Source organism: Crocodylus siamensis, chromosome 11 (genome assembly GCF_052110815.1).
Source record: "Crocodylus siamensis isolate JL-2025a chromosome 11, ASM5211081v1, whole genome shotgun sequence".
In the NCBI taxonomy this organism is placed as follows: Eukaryota; Metazoa; Chordata; order Crocodylia; family Crocodylidae; genus Crocodylus; species Crocodylus siamensis.
In genome coordinates, this window is record NC_143405.1 from 64515775 (window position 1) to 64532063 (window position 16289).

The 16289-nt window shown below is 44.2% G+C and overlaps 1 protein-coding gene across 5 annotated transcripts in view; it reads right to left on the reverse strand.

Annotated features, from left to right (window-relative positions):
• Nucleotides 1–16289, reverse strand: part of PTPRG (protein tyrosine phosphatase receptor type G) — a 449911-nt gene that overhangs the window by 108804 nt on the left and 324818 nt on the right. For all 5 annotated transcript variants that reach the window (XM_090022695.1, XM_090022694.1, XM_090022693.1 and 2 more), the window contains exon 6: nucleotides 11363–11429. In XM_090022695.1, the coding sequence (XP_089878821.1) occupies nucleotides 11363–11429 (67 nt within the window). The remainder of the gene's footprint in view (nucleotides 1–11362; nucleotides 11430–16289) is intronic.

A 16289-nucleotide genomic window follows, 5' to 3' on the forward strand; every position in this document is an offset into this window, starting at 1 on the left:
AAAAAAAAAAAAGAAAAAGAAAAAAAAGAGTTGTAATTAACAATATGAATTTTTCACTCCTGTACCCTTTTACCTGAATCCATGAGAAACATTAAAATGCTGGACAAATGCATTACATAAAACAACATACAAGTATGGCACAGCCCTTTACCAAATGATGACAGAAGAATGAAGCTCATATTCTACTTTCAAGGATTTCTGTGCCATATGCTGACAATATTATATTTTAATAATTAATTGTTCATCAAAGGAAAAGATGAAGAACAGGGATGCTAAATTCAAAGTTATTCAAATTGCAAAAATGAATAATGCATGACTTTTATATTAAATACACACTGTATTAAGTAGTCTACATTTCATCCAACTCTGTCTTTCATTTTTAAACATTTTGAACTACAATATGAATAATCAACCAAGGGAAGCTTATTTAGACAAAGAAATACCTTATTGGAATGCAAACTGAAAGTATCCTACTATGATTAAATTTTGGTTATCAATTAGGCAGATTTTTTTAAGCATTTGGAAAGTCACAGTCAACTGGAAAAGAGAACATTTCCTGGGGAAAAAAAAGTAGCTTTGCTAATACACAGTTACAGAAAGGCATGATGTATGCTGTCCAAATTTTCATAGCTACAAGCAGTTTTGTAACTTTCCATTAATAAATTCCAAAGATTAAAATTAAAATACACATAATTGGATTATAATATGACCATTAATATAGAAGATAATCTGAAGATTAATTGCATTTTTTTGTTTTAAGAGCCTACTGTTTTTTTAAGAAGGCCATTCACTTGCATCATTTGGGTCCAGATGCACAATAGTGGGTTTTAGAACCTGCAATTATAAACATTTCTCAATCTGAATCCCTTAATTACATTGCAAGAACAGGATATTTATATTGAGTTCTCTAGTACAAAGATGCTTAGCCTATACAGTAACTCTTGTTGAGATATGCACAGAGTGATGCACACCGATATTCAGAGTGGTCACATCCAGAGTTGCTCTGGATAAGAGAGAAGTGTCCCTCCCTATTTGCAGCCCTCCATCTCTCTACCATTTCTGAAGGTGCACTGAAAATATGGAGATAACACTGTGCACTTTTCCAATTGCAAAAGGGAAGTATTTTAACAGCAGGTGCATGGCAGAGAAGGCTGATGGCCTGGGTATACAAATGATTTGCCCTGCAGTAAAAGGGGGCTGAGCTGCCCCATAGCAGCTACCCTTGTGCATGCTCTTACCCCACAATAAGTGAGAGCTGAACTGCAGCAGCCTGGCCTTCAGCGAAAGAGGGTTAAGTGACCACAGCTTAGTTTCTGCCTCAGCTGCTTGGTTGTTAGGATGATGCACAGAGGTCCTGTCTAGACTTCAAGAAGCAAGGGAAGGGTACACAGAAGTAGGGCTGGGCCACTGGGCCTCTGAGATCATCTAGTCCAGCCCCTTGCCTGGGGCAGGATTTTCTCTATCCAAACCATCCCATACAAAATGTATTAGCAAAACTAGCATGATCTGTCCAGTGGGGAAGAGAGCACTCTCAGTGGAAGCTGCTGGCTGCGAGGCAAAGTCTGGGACATGCAGGGGTACCAGTCTGCCCTGATAGCCTGAGGATGCTCCAAAAAGGCAGCAAGCAGGATCACCCAGCAGCTGCTTCGTGACTCTCTGAGCTCACCCTTTTCACACACGTCCCATACACTTGTGCATCCCAAGCACAGCCTTTTCTCCTGCACAGAAGAGAGTGGCAGAAGATAAATGAAGTCCGCTAGAGACCTTGACATACACCCTATTTTACATGGGAAGCGCTTAGATACTAGGGTGACAGGTACTAAAAAAAATGACAGACGGATAGATGCAGCCGCCTGCCCCGGCAAAGATTCTCCTCACACCCAGGAGATGCTGCATGAATCACCTCCATCAAAACTGCATGGACCTACATATTATCTCTAGATACTCCGCTGACAGACGCCCCTCCGGAGCCTCCTTTGCTGCTCCTTGAGCCGGACTCCCCTATCAATACCAGCAGATGAGTGCGCATGAGCAGAGTATCGGGCATCCAAAAAATGAACCCAAAGCACACAGACTGTGGCTCCAGCGTGAGATCCCTGGGCTGGACTGAAAGGAAAATATTCATTTGAGAAAGATGCTTTTCTTGATGCAATGGTTTCCAAGCAAATGTGACACTCCGGAGAAGAGCTGCAACCAGATACTACCCACTGAAATGCCACCATAATCTGATGCCATCAACTTATTAACAATTCGTACATGGTGGTTCTTTGCTTAAGGCGCTGAACATGCATAAAGGGCGTGCACACTAATATCTCCAAATGAAAAAGAGCTGCATACCACAGATTCATTGTTAACAATTAAGAAAATGAACGTGACGTTCAGTTTCAACTCTGACGTTCGGAGGAACAGGACCAGCGTAGCCTGCTGGATACAGCTTTGCCTTCCTGCGAAGAACGGTGGCATCTCTTCTGGAGCCAAGCTGCAGGAGCTTCACAATGGAAGTTGGAATGAATGCACGCAAGCCGACTGCACGCTGCAAGTCTAAGAAAATATCGTTGAGTCCCCTTTTTTAATTCACCTGGCACACCGGGAAACATGCATTACCTTAGCCTTTAACTCACAGTATCTTAGAAAATGAGGGTTGAAGGGACCTCAGGAGGTCACATCTAGCCCAGCCCCCTGCTCAAAGCAGGACCAGCCCCAACTGCATCATCCTAGACGAGGCTTGGTCTAGATGGGTCTGCAGAACCTCCAAGGCTTTTTCCACTCCATGTTGTTTGGGGAGGAAAACACTTTTATATTGGATTCAATTAAGTATGATAAATGCATGTAGGTCATAACCTGGACCAGTGCCTGAGGTGACAAAGGATGTGTTTCTGCAACCCTCATAGAGACTAATCTTGAAAAATTTTACAGATCTATCTGACAAGGAAAATGCCATTGAGTTTATACATTGTCAGTCATTTTACAGGGAAAGTGAATACATTCTTTGTTCACGGCATTAAAAGTTCCCAGCTATTTTGCAAGGACCCACTGGCCTCAAAGCTACCCTCTCATATCTGCACAACTGAATTTTAATAGTTAGATGCTATAGCCAGCTGACTTACTCATATTATCTTTCTGTCTAGGCATTACTAAGAGATTTGAGCTGGTATATGGACTCTTTGCATACTGAATCTATCCATGCATCTATCCAGAACAGTTTCCCCAAAAGAGGACAGATCAGATATTAAACAGAGAGCAACAACAGCTCTTTACCCACAACTATGGTTAGTGTGAGCAGACACCAGGGGATTACGCCTTCTTAAGTACCCTCCGTGTAGCGCACTGACTCCAAAGGCTGCCTTGTTAAAAATAAATTTGGGCAAAATGCTCAATAAAGATAACACTGAATTCAAACTTGGTCACAGAGGGAATAAACAGGTTCTTGAGATATGCAGGTAGACAACACCAGACTCTCCGCAATCAAAACCCTTTTCAAATGTACCAGAAACTTGGATCAGAGATCACAAGACAACCTCTATATACCAAGTACATTTATCTCTTGCAGCAAGTGCTCTGGGAGTTTCATCAGAGTCTTCCTGCAAGAACACAGGAACTTGGCTGGATTGCAAACAATATTTTAAGATGAGCTTCTTTCCCAAATTAAAGTATGTGGAATACCTGATCGACAAGAACCCTACCTAGATTGAGGTCTGAAAGTATTTGGTGTACCACGATGAAACTTGCAAAAAGGTTGGAAATCCTCCCAAAATTGTGAAACAATATTACTGCCACTTCCACTCTCATAATGAGCCAATTCTTTCCAATGCTTCTGCATCCAAATCTTCTAAAACCACCAACCTACAAAAATCAGATGGACACTATGCTGCCAGCCCCGAGTCTGACCCACGCAGATGAAGCAGGTTGCACAGAACAGAAAAAGGGCAGAAGGCCGGGGACGCACGAGCAGGGAGCTGAGGCCTGGAGCCAGCTACGCACCGAGAAGAAACCCCTGAGAAACACTGGAGATGCACTAAAAGGTCAGCATCAGAAAGTGCAAGAAAAGTGCCCCTGATTCATACAAGGGTTTATTTGCCACCCTTGGGACAAGGTGCCACTGGCTTCTAGGGGCTGCATAAATTCACAGCTTCTATATACAAGTCAGGATAGCTTATGTTACTGGGTTACACTGGGCACGTCTACACATTCAGTATTGCACCTTAGATACTGCACATTTAGTACTTCCTTAATAAAGTACTAACTAAATGTGCAGTATCTAAAATTACTGTGCAGTAGCGCCGACGCACGGTTATTTAGTGACGCTTACTGAGCATTAGCCTAGTAGCACTGTGCAATGGGTTATTAGCACTCCTCTTGACGTGACACGCTACTGCGCAGTGTTATTAGACTGATGTGCAGGACGCGTCTTGTGTAGTTGTACCCACTGTGTCCCTGGTCTCAGTATACTGCCATAATTTCAAGATGCATTACAAGCACTGCTTGGAAAGCGCCTGTGGCTTTGTGGGGAAGGTTTGGTCCTTGCTCCTGTGTCCAGAGTGACGGCAGTTTTCAGAGAGCCCACACAATGAGGCAAGAGGAGATGGGAGCAAAAAAAGGGATGGGAAAACAGGGTGGAGTATTTCACAGGAATGCATTCACAAGGCTCCAAGTTACTTAGAAACATTACGGGCAGGGCTGGCCCCATGGTAAGTGATAGCCAGGCATCCTGGTTTTCTCTGATTTAAAAAAATCCCCAATTTACCATTAAAAACAGTAACCCCAAATCTACATTTTTCCATGATTAAAATTAAACATCACTAATAGATATATCTATATTAGTGGTGTTTCATTTAAATCACAGAAAAATATGGATTTTGGTTATTTATTTTTAACTGAAAATAGGGGATTTTTTTTTCTTAACTCAGAGAAAACCAGGATCCCTGGTGATAGCTGATCCCATTGCAAAACCTTGCTTTCAGTTGCTCATTTTTTGCCAAATCTGCATTTTTGGGCTGAAACTTTTGGTTTCCCTGGTGGTACCTGCCTGAGGTCCAATCCCTTCCTTCCCCTCCCAACTCCACTCTCCCCATCGAAGTGTCAACCAAACCAGTTCAGACAGACTGGGCATGAGGGCAGGAAGAGAGAGGGGCATGATGTTTCGCATGCTGGTTTTTGAGATCCTCTGATACCTCTGTGCTTTGAGATGGGAACTGGGACCAGCCAGGCAAGTGGAGTGGATGCCGGGAGGGAGACTGGGAAACATTTTGGGACCCCAAAGTGGGAGATTAGGATTGGATGAAACAAGGAGAATGGGATTAGGAGGAGACAGCTATGGGATGGAGTCAGTGGTGAGCAAGAGACAGGCCTGGGGCAGGTCGGAGGAATGGCACTGAAGGACTAAGGCTTGGTGGAAATGGCCAGAAGCACCTGCGGGCTCTGCAGCTTACCCCCTGGTATATTTGGGGAAGGCATGCACAATCCCCAAATCCTGCTACTGTCTTGTGCTGTCAGCAGCCCTGTCAAATCCACGTGCCAGGCGTGTCTCATTCCCCTGCAGCATGGGCCCAAAAGCGCCGGCAACCTTAACCCTTAGTTTAGTACTTCCTTAATAAAGTACTAACTAAAACCTTGCACTTCCAGTCGTTTCAGTCGCAACCTTCACCAGGTTCTTTTAATGCTGCTTTTAGGCATATCTGTGCATGTAAAACCCAGCCCTGAGGCACCCCGTCAAGCCATTTTCTGAGAACAGAGCGACAGGAGGCAAGCGGGGGTTTCTAATGCTTGTTGGACTTATTCACTGAAATGACTCAGACCCTTGCGGTTATGCACATAGCCAGCATCCATAAGGTGTGAACTCATTACCTCCTCTCTCCTCCCTCTTTCCCACTTCCTTCCCCCTCCTGCAGTCCTGGCCTGAGCCCGCGCGCTAGGGGGCTGGTCTGGAGCTGCGAGGCTTCCTGTGGACCTGAGAACAGCCCAGAAAGCTGACAACACTTCCAGGTCGTCCTTAGGAAAAGGTGGTATTTCTCCGTTCTTGGCTTCCCATCCCTTTGCTCTCATCACAACGAGCTCCCGCTCTCCGAGCTCCACTGGGCACTCGCCTCGTTCAAAGCTGTATTTTAAGCATGGTGTCCCTAAGCGGCCTTCCCCCTTCCCAGCCTCCTCGCAACCTGCAGCTGCTCGGCTCGGGAGCAAGCAGCTTGTCAGGCGGCGTTCCAGTTAAAGTTAGAAACAAAAGGGAAAACAAACCTGTCACGGTGCTAATGGTGTTTTCTTGTTGTTATGCCTGGTGGTACGATAGATCCACAGGGTAAATCACACCGCCTGGATCGCTTCCGCCCTGGTGCTGATTTATTTTAGCAGGTTATTCACTGACTTTTTGGCTATGACAACTGCAGCGATACGCAGCCCCCGCCTCCCTTGAAGCTCATGAGGTCTTCTCTCTGTCTCTCCCCACCTGCCTCTGAAGTCTTGGTGGCCATTACCTCCCTTATTTCTCTCCTTCCTTCCCCTCTTCTCCAGGGGACACCAGGTAAAGCCTCTAAGCCATGTTTTTGCATCTTAGCATTGAAGTCAGGTGCAAAAAGCAAGATATTGCTTAACCTCCCCCCCTTAAATCAGCATGGGTACCCTACACCTCTGCCCCCCTCCCTCCCAGTCTGAGCAGACAAACACATAACACATGCAAGTGATTCACTTTGTTTGTACGGATGTTTTTGATCTCTCTCTACTTTGATTTTCAGTGTTTGGTTTTGACAAGGAAAGGAATAAAAAAGCAACTGCTTTCTATGACATTAATAGAAGGGTTTTCTGAAGTGGTAATTTATTTGTTCCTTTACTGATACCGTTCTACCGATCTGTGAAAATTCTTGGCACGAGAAGCAGGATGGAGTTGCAGAACGGATCTAACCATCACTGTAAAAGATTTTAGCGGGGGCTGGAGCGATCCCCGCTGCTACTCGCTTGGAGAACAATTTGCTTCGAGAGCACTGCACGCCAGGAGGAATGTGAGAAGGGTGTAAGTGTGCATATGTGCGTGCATGGGTGTGTTTGTGTGCAACAGAAACAGAGCACTCACTACCGCCGGGAGATAGCGTAATTTCAGAGAAATGACACCAGGGGAAGACTTGTTATTTTAATATTGACTACACAGTTTGTATGAACAAGGAAAAAACAACACTTCAGAGTGTCTTAAATGCAAAATGGTACAAAATGGAGCAAATCAAAGATGCATCAGATGAGGAAAAAAGCACTGCTCCACTGCACTGGATAGTCCTCTGCCATGGGAGAGCCATGTGAAAGCTTCAGTATCCCTTTAAAGCAGATCTGCTGCAAAATACATATGTAGGTATCAGGGTCCCTAAGTGGACACTTCCTACACCCTTTGGGGCACAGCCTACGAAAGCGGCTCATCCGCTCTCATGCTGAAAGCAGCATCGCCTACAGCAGCCAGGAGGGACAGCCACCCCTGAGCACCCCGACTGGAAGCAATAAAGCATGGCTCAGAGGACAGGGAACCATACAGCAACCAGGCCCCTGGTGATCTGAGTGCAGCCCAGGTGCTAGCGACTACGGTGACTGATTTAACCTTGTTTAGTTCCTCTGTGTGTCCACAGGGCAAAAACCACCCGTGCCACTGACGTGGACCTTTGCTGTCAGCCGAGAGCCAAGAAATGAAAGGGCTTCAAAAAGCCCCAAGAGGTCAGGAAGGAGAAAATGTTGGCTTAAATAGACCACGCTGCTTGTCCATGCTATATTTGTTCCATGAGCGAGAGCACCTCGAGGCTACGGGTCCAGCACGCCCTCCAAAAGAAATCAGTGTGTTCACAGCTTTCATAGGACCCGGTGAAGAGTGCCATGCCCTTGCCTGGTGGGAAGTGTGACGAGTCTCGAAGACGCAGAAAAGCAAAAGCAATTTCACCAGGGGCAGGAAGAGCAGATGCTGGGATGTGGAATCAGCAGCAGCACGTGATGGGACCGCTATGCCAGGCAGGCAGAAGGGATGGCAACCTGAAAACACGGCTGTTTATCTGCAACCTGGTTTGGGGACTTGGCGCGCTGCTGTTCCTCCTTCCAGCTACAAGGCTTAGTGCGGTTCTTCTTGCAGAATTAAGCTCAATATGACATTAAGATGCTAGGAAATTATGTCTGGAGATGAAGGAAATAAAATGAATTCTGAGCAGCAGCTAAGCCCATATTGATTTTTATGTGTACATTTCTCTATCATCATCGCTAAGCCAGTGACACTGTGAAGGGCACAATTATTTATGTTCCACCAAATTAGTAAGTAATTCAAACCCCTGACAAAAATCTCAGGCAAAAATTGCTTCCACTTCCACGGAAAGTCTCTTTGACATTTAAAACGTTCACCTGCCCCTGGAAGGGCACTTAAACTGTACGAGGACTTTACAGGAAGAATGTATATCAGTAGTCCCAATATTACCCCTGCATTAGAACAAGGTTCCCAGTTATTTCACGCGGGTGAGGGCTGGCTGCGTACTCTGCTTTTGTACAAAGCTTAGTACAGACGAATCCTGTTCCCTGCACTGGGATTTCTAGGGATTATCACAAGGCAAAGAAAGAATCCTGTAAATAATAGTCAAACTTTTGGTTTCCCTACAAAAGACACACCACAGTTACTCAACGGTTGACCATGTGTTGTCGTCCTAATGATGGAGGAGGGGGAAAGGGACCAAACCGTTGCCTGAGGTGCTTCGACAGTTCGGTCTCAACAGTGGTGCTGGCTCCAGGTGATGCCCTGACCTATTCTGCCCCACTTGGAGAGTTTCCTCCTCCTCTGCTCCCTTCTCAAGGAGGGGATGAGCTGGCCCCTGAAGCCAGGAGCTGTCAGGATTTCAGCGGGAAGGATACGGAAAACGGCGATACTAAACCATAACAGAACGCCTGGCAACTTCTCCGATGTGTGCATGCGTTGGTGCAAAATATCCGACAGCTGCAGAGTGAACAATGGCCCAGTGATGTTGGGCTGCCTTGGGATGACCTGTTTGAGCCAATTCCTGAGGATTGCGGCCATCCCAAAGTTAGCAGTCACATTATGCTCTCAGACACCATCTCTTACTGCTTTAGTCTCTCTTGCACACATGCACTTGCACACACCCGGACGTGAAGTCTGACTAACAGCCCAGACAGGCAGCATCCACAGATGGCAAAGCCATTTTACGTTCTCCTTGTGCTTATTTCCTCCTTGTTGTGCCTGATCCCTGGTCGCCTTTGTTGACCTGCTTCTCTCCCCCCCTTCCCTCCCAGCAACCTGTCCAAAATACACACGTGTTTCCGTATCGGTGGAATAGCAGCGGCATGACTGAGAACAAAAGAGGCTCTTTAAGATGCTATCCTTTGAGAGTAGGTATTTAAGTTTGAAAAAAGCCCACTTAGGTAGATATATTACTCAAGTGGAGCCCCTGTGGAAGAACTGAAGCTAGCACGTATACCACTAACTCAACACAGCAACAAAATGGCATGCCTTTCTTTTAAATGAAAGCATGATACATATTTGGATTCTGTCATCATAATCTCTTACTGATGTTTCAGATAAAAGGGAACAGCTTTTTAAAACTGTTTTGTAGAAGGGAAAAAAAAAATCCAACCCCTAATTCCCCAACAACAATAACAGCCTTAAAAAAGCCCTTTTATTAGCCCAAACAGGAAGGAAAACTAGAATTTCCTGCAGTTTTAACTTAATGTTTTCATAAGGAAACAAGTTATTGAAATATCTCAACCCATTTCCTCCACTTAAAATGCTAGTAGCCTTCTGTGTATTGTGGGTAAAACAAAAATACATGTTTTTTATCCACCCAGATTTTGCTGTGCGTAAGCAGCTCCAGCTCCGACTAATCATTATGTGGTCGGGGAATCACAGGCTAGGGACCGGGCGACATTTGACCACACAATTATTTTGGAGAATGGGGTGCACTTCACAGACACCAGGATGATTTGCACCCTCGCAGCTATTTCCACACCACTTTGGAGGAAAAGGATGAGATTCATTAAACGCTGCTCACCTTTGCCGGGGGGTAAAAAAAAAAATAAAATCACAAAATAGGAGACAGGTAGGACACTGAACTAAAAAAGATTTTGTTTCCCTTAAATGACAGCTTGACTTCAACATCGAATTACACAATGGCTGAAAAATCCTAACAGCTCAAGTCATCTTTGATATTTTTTTTTTTTGCCAGCCTGTTTTGTTACCCAGTGGGAACTGGATAATCACATCTATTTTTGTGGAAAACAACATAGTTTTTCAGCTCAGTGTGTAGTTTTTATTTCACAGCCGAACACTGCAATTTATAAATGGCAAAACCTATGGAAAAATTCTCTAAATTAAAGACTTTGTTGTATGTTATCATTTAACCCCTATTTTTCACTTTCACTAGATTTATTGGTGTCCCTGGCTGCAACGTTAAATGACTCTGAAAGCAGAGCAATTAATCCAAAATCCTATTTGTTTTAATCCAACACTGTCAACTAGTTTTAGGTTTCTAGTCAAGAGAAAAAAAATGTTTGTTAAGCTCTACAGCGCTAGCTAATGTCTAAAGACAATCCTCTGAAAAGGTGCAAAGATATTTTATCACAGTACTATAGATGGAAAGGAGATTTATTATGGTACCTAATACCATTTCAGCAGATGCCTTTTGAATTATAATGAGATTATTAAAACTTTACAAATCATTATATTAAAACCTGACAGGAGTACTTCTGGAACTGGAGTATCTTGATGTCATTGCTAATGATGCATTACCAATGATAAGGTTTCAGGAAAATTCCTCAGTAAAAACTGGTTATAAAAATATAAAATATATTAATATTTATTTCAGTACCTGCTATAAGTTCAAGGATAATAGGTTTATATGCATCAGAACAGCCGAATGATCATATTTATGTCAGCATTAGAAAGATGTTCATCTGCTGCAAAGTTTAATTAATTTTTACAGATAGTTAATTTTCTGTTTCATTATCAGCTCCCTAAATTTGAAAGACAAATAATTTATAAACAAATAGAAACTTCAGAGAGGAGTATTTTTGGAGCAAATGCAAGATAAATAGCAGGAATGAAACATCAGCGCTGCATTCGAAGTACTAATATGAATGATATATTGTACTAGGTTTTGATTTATAACTCGCGCCTCCTGAAGCACAGGCTGAAAAGAAACAAATTGTTTACTGTTAACCCCAACCCATTTTCAGGTAATAAATGAGTCTGATCTTTACCAATCAAATAATGGCTCTAATGCCCTTAACCATCAGCGGATGAAGAATGTACATCTCTATGTGTCCTTTGGAGGGTGACCGGATCCTTGCAGGACAACTTTCCAGCCCCTCTCCCCTTCCCAGCAAGAAGGAAGTGAATGCAGCTACTTACCATGATGTACGACGCCCTTCAACCCATGGATAATAGGATCCAGTGCCGGATTGTCCCTCTGACTGACCTACATGTAAAGGATACATGATTGGTTAAATCTATTCTGGCATCAGACAGAACAGTCTCAGTTTAATCTTCTGAAGAGAAAAAAAAAGATGTTATCTAGCAAGCTGCTTAGTTCTCACATTTACAATGGTTCCTCACCAAATGCCACAGATACACGGTATAATAAAATAAACTGAGGAAGGCTAAATCAAGAGGAAGTGTCCTCGGAATACATTAACGTATTAGAAATATTATTTAGCCTGAAAACAAAACAGCAGAGTTTTCTCTACCCAGTTTAATTTTTTTGCTTTGCTTTCCGGGGGGGGAAACTTCATAGGCAAAGAGTAGTTTAAAGTTACTAAACAGCCATCCATCACCTCCTGAATGTGTCCGGAGTCGGATCTGTGAATCCACCTCAACAACTGCATCCTTTTCTACCAGCAGAGCAGGCTGGGCCACAGTCCCCTTTTCTATTTATATTTTCAAAGTAGCTTCATTAGAGTCATTTGGGAAGAGGAGGAAAAGATAAAATCATGCGCGGCAGTTCAGGGGTTAGCTTCTGAACTTTGGACAATGCAATCTTCCAGCTTTCCAGGGCAAAAAATTGCTTTCATGTAGCACTTATGAGCCAGGAAGTCACATTGTCCTTAGCTGTGATGATAAAGCCACGATCCAGAGGGAAAACTAAAGTAAAAATCCAGGCAGAGGGACAGGTAAGTCCCATCCTTCCCCACTTTCAGCTCAAACACAACTTCCAGAAGAAGCCTCCATCTGTCCCTTATTTGCAGCAAAAACCAGCCGCCAAGAATGGGATGCAATTTTTGCCCCCCACCATCCGTAAAGCATTGGTGGAATAGTTTTCTGTTTTAATGAGCACGATCATTAATTACCTGGGTCACACTTTGGGTTTGGTTGGGGGAGCAGGGTTGCCAATAGTCAATATTTGAAATCTGAGGGATGCGGCTATCTAGGATCTTGATGCTCTGGGGGCGGATGGAGTAATGCGCAGAGCCAGGGGGAAAAGAGGGAGACCAAGGAGGAGCTGCACTGGGAAGGTGATCCTGTGAACAAACAGCAGCGACCCGACATGCTGTTGGCAATCTTGGGTCCACAACAGCCAGCCAAAAATAGCACTGCCTCTGCAACTCCATGGTGGTAGGGGAGGGAGGTGTGGGGGAGCTGCAGTCCCCAGGGTGCCAAAGAGTTGCTGTGCCTGTGCCAGGCCTTGGGGGTTTAAATGCTTTCTCCCTGCGTTTCTGAGGAGCATTTTTCTTGGTCCTGTTGCTGCAGGAGAAAGCCCTGCCAAGCGTTCAATCCGGCGGGCACAGCAAGGCACAGCGGCGCAGCAAAGCCTGTCGACAAAATAGGGGAACGTTTGCTGCTCTTCTCTTCCCGCTCCAGCTTCTCTGGAGCTCCCCATCGGGGAGGATGGCAATGTCAGAAAGTAAATATTTGCAGGCACAAGTGCAGGTTTTGAAGAGCAGGAGAGGACATGTGGGCTGCTGGTTAGAGGACAGCAAGGGTGAGTTTTCTGCTCTGCCACAGGCTTCCTACATGGGCCGGGAAAAACGCTCGGTGTCTCCGTGTCTCAGATCCCATCTGTAGTGCAGAAATGATAATCCTTCCCCGCTTTACAGGGATAAATACATGAAATATTGTGACACTCAGGTAACAAAGAAAGAGGAGGGGCATGGAAGTACTTGACACAGAGGCTGCTTTGTAGTTTCCCCTGTTTGCACAAGCAGGCTGAAAAACATGAGCAAGAATAAGCCGATTTCCATGTAAGCATTACCTGCCATTGGCAGCAGGGCTCTGGGACACACCACGTGCGTCTACACGAGACACTTACTACTCATTAGCCTAATAACACTGCGCAGTAGCGTGTCACGGCAAAAACCATGCTAATAGCCTCCTGTGCAGTGTTATTAGGCTAAGGCGCAGTAAGCGTCACTATAGCACCGTGCGCTGGTGCTACTGCGCACTACCTCTTAAAGGAAGTAGTGAATTACATGTACCGTATCTAAGGTGCATTAATGAATGTGTAGACGTGCCCACTTAGTACCTAATTTTGCAATCCCCAAGCAAATGCAAGTCAGAAGCCACCTCTCCCCTGCAATCAGGGAAGGTTTTTGTTTTTTTTAACAATTGATAACTGTGAAATATAGTTTGCAGCGCTTTAATTGCCTTTTGCATCGTGACCCTAGAAGCTGTGCTTAGGTCACATTTTCAAGCTTTTCTCCTCAAACAAGGAGAGAAACTTCATTTAAAAACAAAAACAAAAAACCAAACCAGCAGCAGAGAGTCTTTCCTAGTCACAGGACTCCAGGAGCTGCAGGTCTCAGCGAAAAGACCAAATACCACAAGCCATGCAATGAAAGAGAGCTGGCCACACGAGCTCCCAACCTGTAGCACTTGGGTGACTAATAACATGATTATTAGCTCCGTAGGCTGCAGCTCTTTGAGGTCGGAGCTTTTATATGCCTAGCGGGTGCCATGTACACTTTGGATGCTGTATAAATAATAACCACTCGCTGACCCAGTTTGTAGGCTCTTCATGGCTTCTGGCAAATCAACAAGTAAACAGTTTAAAAATACAGGACTGTTGGGAGACATGCTACTGGGTCTTTTCCATCCATTTAAATGTCTTCAAACCAAATCACTCCTACCATTGAACTACATACACATCTTCTTCTTTTTTTAAACAAGCAACTAGCAATTTAGTGCATGACTTGAGGAAAACAAACTTGAACTTGTGCGGTACTTTATTTATGGTTAGTTTAACCGTGAGTCCTGCAGAGTTTTATTTTGTTTGCTTTCTTTTTATTTCTGCTGACAGCTGCTATCAGTTTGAAAAAGGGGAAGAGATGGAAAGCATCCTGAAGGTAAAAACCTTCCCAGATGGGATTTTTTGTCAAAGTAGATCAATTTTTTGGCCTATCAACCCTGACAACGTCCCTTTAATCTGCTGAGGTGCAGCAACTAGTAAAGATCCAGCTAAGTAAGCATTTTGAAAGCGTCTCCCAAAAATGAGCGGTGTTCTGCAATAAAATGAAATTGAGAATCTTCACGGGGGAAAAAACCCAATGTTTCAGTGTACCTGTAATCACAGTTTTAGTGTCATTTCTCTTTAAAAACGGTGCAAATAACCAGGAGTCGGGGAGTCCAGGTTTGGGCTTTGCCCTATCTGGGACACGTTCCAGCTACTCCTAGCAGAAGCTCTGCCCGGCTCTTGCAGTCACCGCCCTTCGTTTCCTGACATCTCACTATTACCTGCTCCATGTTGCATGCTGTTGGCATAGCTTTGAGAAAGAGAGAGCTGGCTTGATTCACAGGTGAAGAGGTCGTAAAAAAAAAAATCAGCCTCTGCTTGTTTCCCATTTCAGGCGCTGGCACTTTTTTGCAGAGTGAATTATTTTAAAAAGAAATAAAAATAAAGCAGTAAATAAGGAAGAGAAAGGCTCTAGTTCGGCATGGCTTCGGGGCTGGCCTATTATCAAAGACAAGACAAGCAGCTGTTTTGGACAGAGTCAAACAGCTCCTTCCCAGCACTGGGATTCAAGCTGGAGGTAATTTGAGAGCAGCTTTGTGGCACCTAGCCTTAAATTGTCTCATTTCCTGTAATGGTCCAAGTTTTTAGAAGAAAACACATTTCACCATCTCTGTCTTTCTTTGCAATTCATTCTTGAGCCTCCTCTGTATTTTTCTTTCCTCTGACAGAGGAGTGCAGCTCTGGAGCACCAAGCCCCAGTGCGGTGTCTGCCTTGAAGCTGGTATAAAGACCGAGGGCGTCTCCATAAATCCAGTCCATGGTTCATCCGTTGCTCTGTTCTGCCCCTGACAGTAGCTGGGACTTCAAAGAAAAGGAGAAGGACCTTTGTGGTATCAGAAGTTATGAGATAAACTACCTCCAGGAAAAGCGTCCTCCTCTCCCAGAGAATGGCTTAACGCCTTCATGCTGGGGATGGCGGGGGGGGGGGGGGATTATAACCTTTTCCAAACTCTCAGTTTCTTTCCTTTTCTCAAATCATTTAATTTTTATATGTATTTTGCCTTATTAAAAACCTGCACTCTTCTCCTCCTATAGCATCAGAACGTGAACTTCTGATTCAAAAGGCTGATCCTGAAGGGAACGAGACAGAGGCAGGCTTTCCTAGCACGAGCCTCCTATTCATAAATGCACACCTACTCCTGCCTTTGGTCCGAGGCAGTATCTCCGCACCGTGGATTAATGACGTGGGGATGGAAAGCATCCTCCTGAAATTGTGCTAAAGCTACCCACAGCACCGCTACCAGAAATGCTGTTTACTGAGAAGGAAGCACCCGTTGAAGTCTGACAAATGCCCAAAAGGTCTTTAGGAAAGACAGGATAGAATCTGTGCATGTATCATTTATAATTGAGCAGCGCCTGTAATCCTCCTTGACACAAATAAATAGGTAACTATCATGCAATGGGAAAATAAACACAGATTTGAAGTTTAAGAATATGAGTATGCTACTTCCTATGCTAATAGGGCTCTTTCACCTTAGGGGATAGATGGTCTAAAGGCGAACAGAAAAGCAGAATTTCTTTGTTTACCGTGTACCCTGTGCTATTTTTTTCTCCCCTAATGCATACGCCATCCTGGGTGGGATGAATGGTTTCATTGCAACATGATAAAAAAAGAAAAGCCAAGCCTTTTGTATCTCAAGAAAAGGTAATGCACAGTGACCACATCCTGCAGTCATAAAACTACACAATAACACAAGGTGCAATACATTCCCCGAGGGCATCTATTTTAGGAAGTAACTAAAAGCCAGGAAATACAGCTAATATTTACACAGGCTCCTGTCTCCAATGCTTCGAATAGGAAATAACAAGTATCTCAGTTCTCAACAGTGTGCC